At 52.0% G+C, this 2,597-nt stretch overlaps 1 protein-coding gene across 1 annotated transcript in view; it reads right to left on the reverse strand.

Annotated features, from left to right (window-relative positions):
• The window catches only part of kiaa0825 (KIAA0825 ortholog), a 30,229-nt gene extending 29,086 nt beyond the window's left edge, over window positions 1-1,143 (reverse strand). The window contains exon 1 of the mRNA XM_076995944.1: window positions 907-1,143. Within this exon, the coding sequence (XP_076852059.1) occupies window positions 907-982 (76 nt within the window). The 5' untranslated portion in view covers window positions 983-1,143. The remainder of the gene's footprint in view (window positions 1-906) is intronic.
• Window positions 1,144-2,597: the final 1,454 nt, after the last annotated feature.

The following is a 2,597-nucleotide window of genomic DNA, read 5'->3' on the forward strand; positions in this document are numbered from 1 at the left end:
CACTGATACCACTGACACCACTGACACCACTGACACCACTGACACCACTGACACCACTGATACCACTGACACCACTGACACCACTGACACCACTGACACCACTGATACCACTGACACCACTGATACCACTGACACCACTGACACCACTGACACCACTGACACCACTGATACCACTGATACCACTGACACCACTGACACCACTGACACCACTGACACCACTGACACCACTGATACCACTGACACCACTGACACCACTGATACCACTGACACCACTGATACCACTGATACCACTGACACCACTGACACCACTGACACCACTGATACCACTGACACCACTGACACCACTGACACCACTGACACCACTGACACCACTGATACCACTGACACCACTGATACCACTGACACCACTGACACCACTGACACCACTGATACCACTGACACCACTGACACCACTGACACCACTGATACCACTGACACCACTGATACCACTGATACCACTGACACCACTGACACCACTGATACCACTGACACCACTGACACCACTGATACCACTGACACCACTGACACCACTGACACCACTGATACCACTGACACCACTGACACCACTGACACCACTGATACCACTGACACCACTGACACCACTGATACCACTGACACCACTGACACCACTGATACCACTGACACCACTGACACCACTGACACCACTGACACCACTGATACCACTGACACCACTGACACCACTGATACCACTGACACCACTGACACCACTGACACCACTGATACCACTGACACCACTGACACCACTGACACCACTGATACCACTGACACCACTGATACCACTGACACCACTGATACCACTGACACCACTGACACCACTGACACCACTGACCCTGGAGAAACATTCACCTGAATGCCGGTCGGCATCTCCAGCGTGGCCCATCAAGCCCAGCGTGGTTGCCAGATCCTCTATGCTGCGATCCATCTCAAGTAGAGCGAGAGCGAGCTGCGACAGCTCCCTCAGCTGGTGGGAGGTCAGGATGAAGCTCCGCCCCTTTCTCTCGGCTACCTGAGGAGCTGCAGGTGGACACAACGCTCAGGTGATCGTGTGAGACTTAGAGTCAGTGCACGTGAAAACGGCATCTGTCAACCTGTCACACCACTTACAAAAACAAGAACAATCTGAAAAAGAAAACACGACACTTGAGTCCTTCTCAGAACCCAGATGAACAGGCAGCTGTTATTCCAAAGTGGCCCGATGACCGTAACACACACACACACACACACACACACACACACACACACACACACACACACACACACACACACACACACACACACACACACACACACAGCTGTATGACACTTTCCATCTCAGACACCCAGGCCATCCGTGTCACCATGTCACGCTGTGTTCCCAAGACAACAAATATTGTTTGGTTTTGAAGAGGGGATGCAGACAGCATTAGTAGAACCCAGAGGTGTTGGGGAGAGGATGCAGACAGCATTAGTAGAACCCAGAGGTATTGGGGAGAGGATGCAGACAGCATTAGTAGAACCCAGAGGTGTTGGGGAGAGGATGCAGACAGCATTAGTAGAACCCAGAGGTGTTGGGGAGGGGATGCAGACAGCATTAGTAGAACCCAGAGGTGTGGGGGAGGAGATGCAGACAGCATTAGTAGAACCCAGAGGTGTTGGGGAGAGGATGCAGACAGCATTAGTAGAACCCAGAGGTGTGGGGGAGAGGATGCAGACAGCATTAGCAGAACCCAGAGGTGTGGGGGAGAGGATGCAGACAGCATTAGTAGAACCCAGAGGTGTGGGGGAGAGGATGCAGACAGCATTAGTAGAACCCAGAGGTGTTGGGGAGAGGATGCAGACAGCATTAGTAGAACCCAGAGGTATTGGGGAGAGGATGCAGACAGCATTAGTAGAACCCAGAGGTGTGGGGGAGAGGATGCAGACAGCATTAGCAGAACCCAGAGGTGTTGGGGAGGGGATGCAGACAGCATTAGCAGAACCCCGAGGTGTTGGGGAGAGGATGCAGACAGCATTAGTAGAACCCAGAGGTGTTGGGGAGAGGATGCAGACAGCATTAGTAGAACCCAGAGGTGTTGGGGAGAGGATGCAGACAGCATTAGTAGAACCCAGAGGTGTTGGGGAGGGGATGCAGACAGCATTAGTAGAACCCAGAGGTGTTGGGGAGAGGATGCAGACAGCATTAGTAGAACTCAGAGGTGTTGGGGAGAGGATGCAGACAGCATTAGTAGAACCCAGAGGTGTTGGGGGGGGTGATCCAGACAGCATTAGCAGAACCCAGGGGTGTTGGGGGGGTGATCCAGACAGCATTAGCAGAACCCAGGGGTGTTGGGAAGCCTCCCTCGTGACCCAGTGTGGTGAAGACAGGAGGAGAAGGGGGGAAAAGGCCCTGATAATTGCGACATGATTGCCTCTAGATGCTAATGCAATTTTGTCACATTGTTATAACAAATCTGACAATATGACAACATAGTTATTCCCTTGTATCCTTCAGCTTAATCAGACACGGGGGAAATGAGGGATGGGAAGACTATAAATATCTTTATTTGTGTATAACCCCC

The sequence above is a fragment of the Brachyhypopomus gauderio genome, unplaced genomic scaffold (assembly GCF_052324685.1).
Source record: "Brachyhypopomus gauderio isolate BG-103 unplaced genomic scaffold, BGAUD_0.2 sc292, whole genome shotgun sequence".
Taxonomy (NCBI): domain Eukaryota; kingdom Metazoa; phylum Chordata; class Actinopteri; order Gymnotiformes; family Hypopomidae; genus Brachyhypopomus; species Brachyhypopomus gauderio.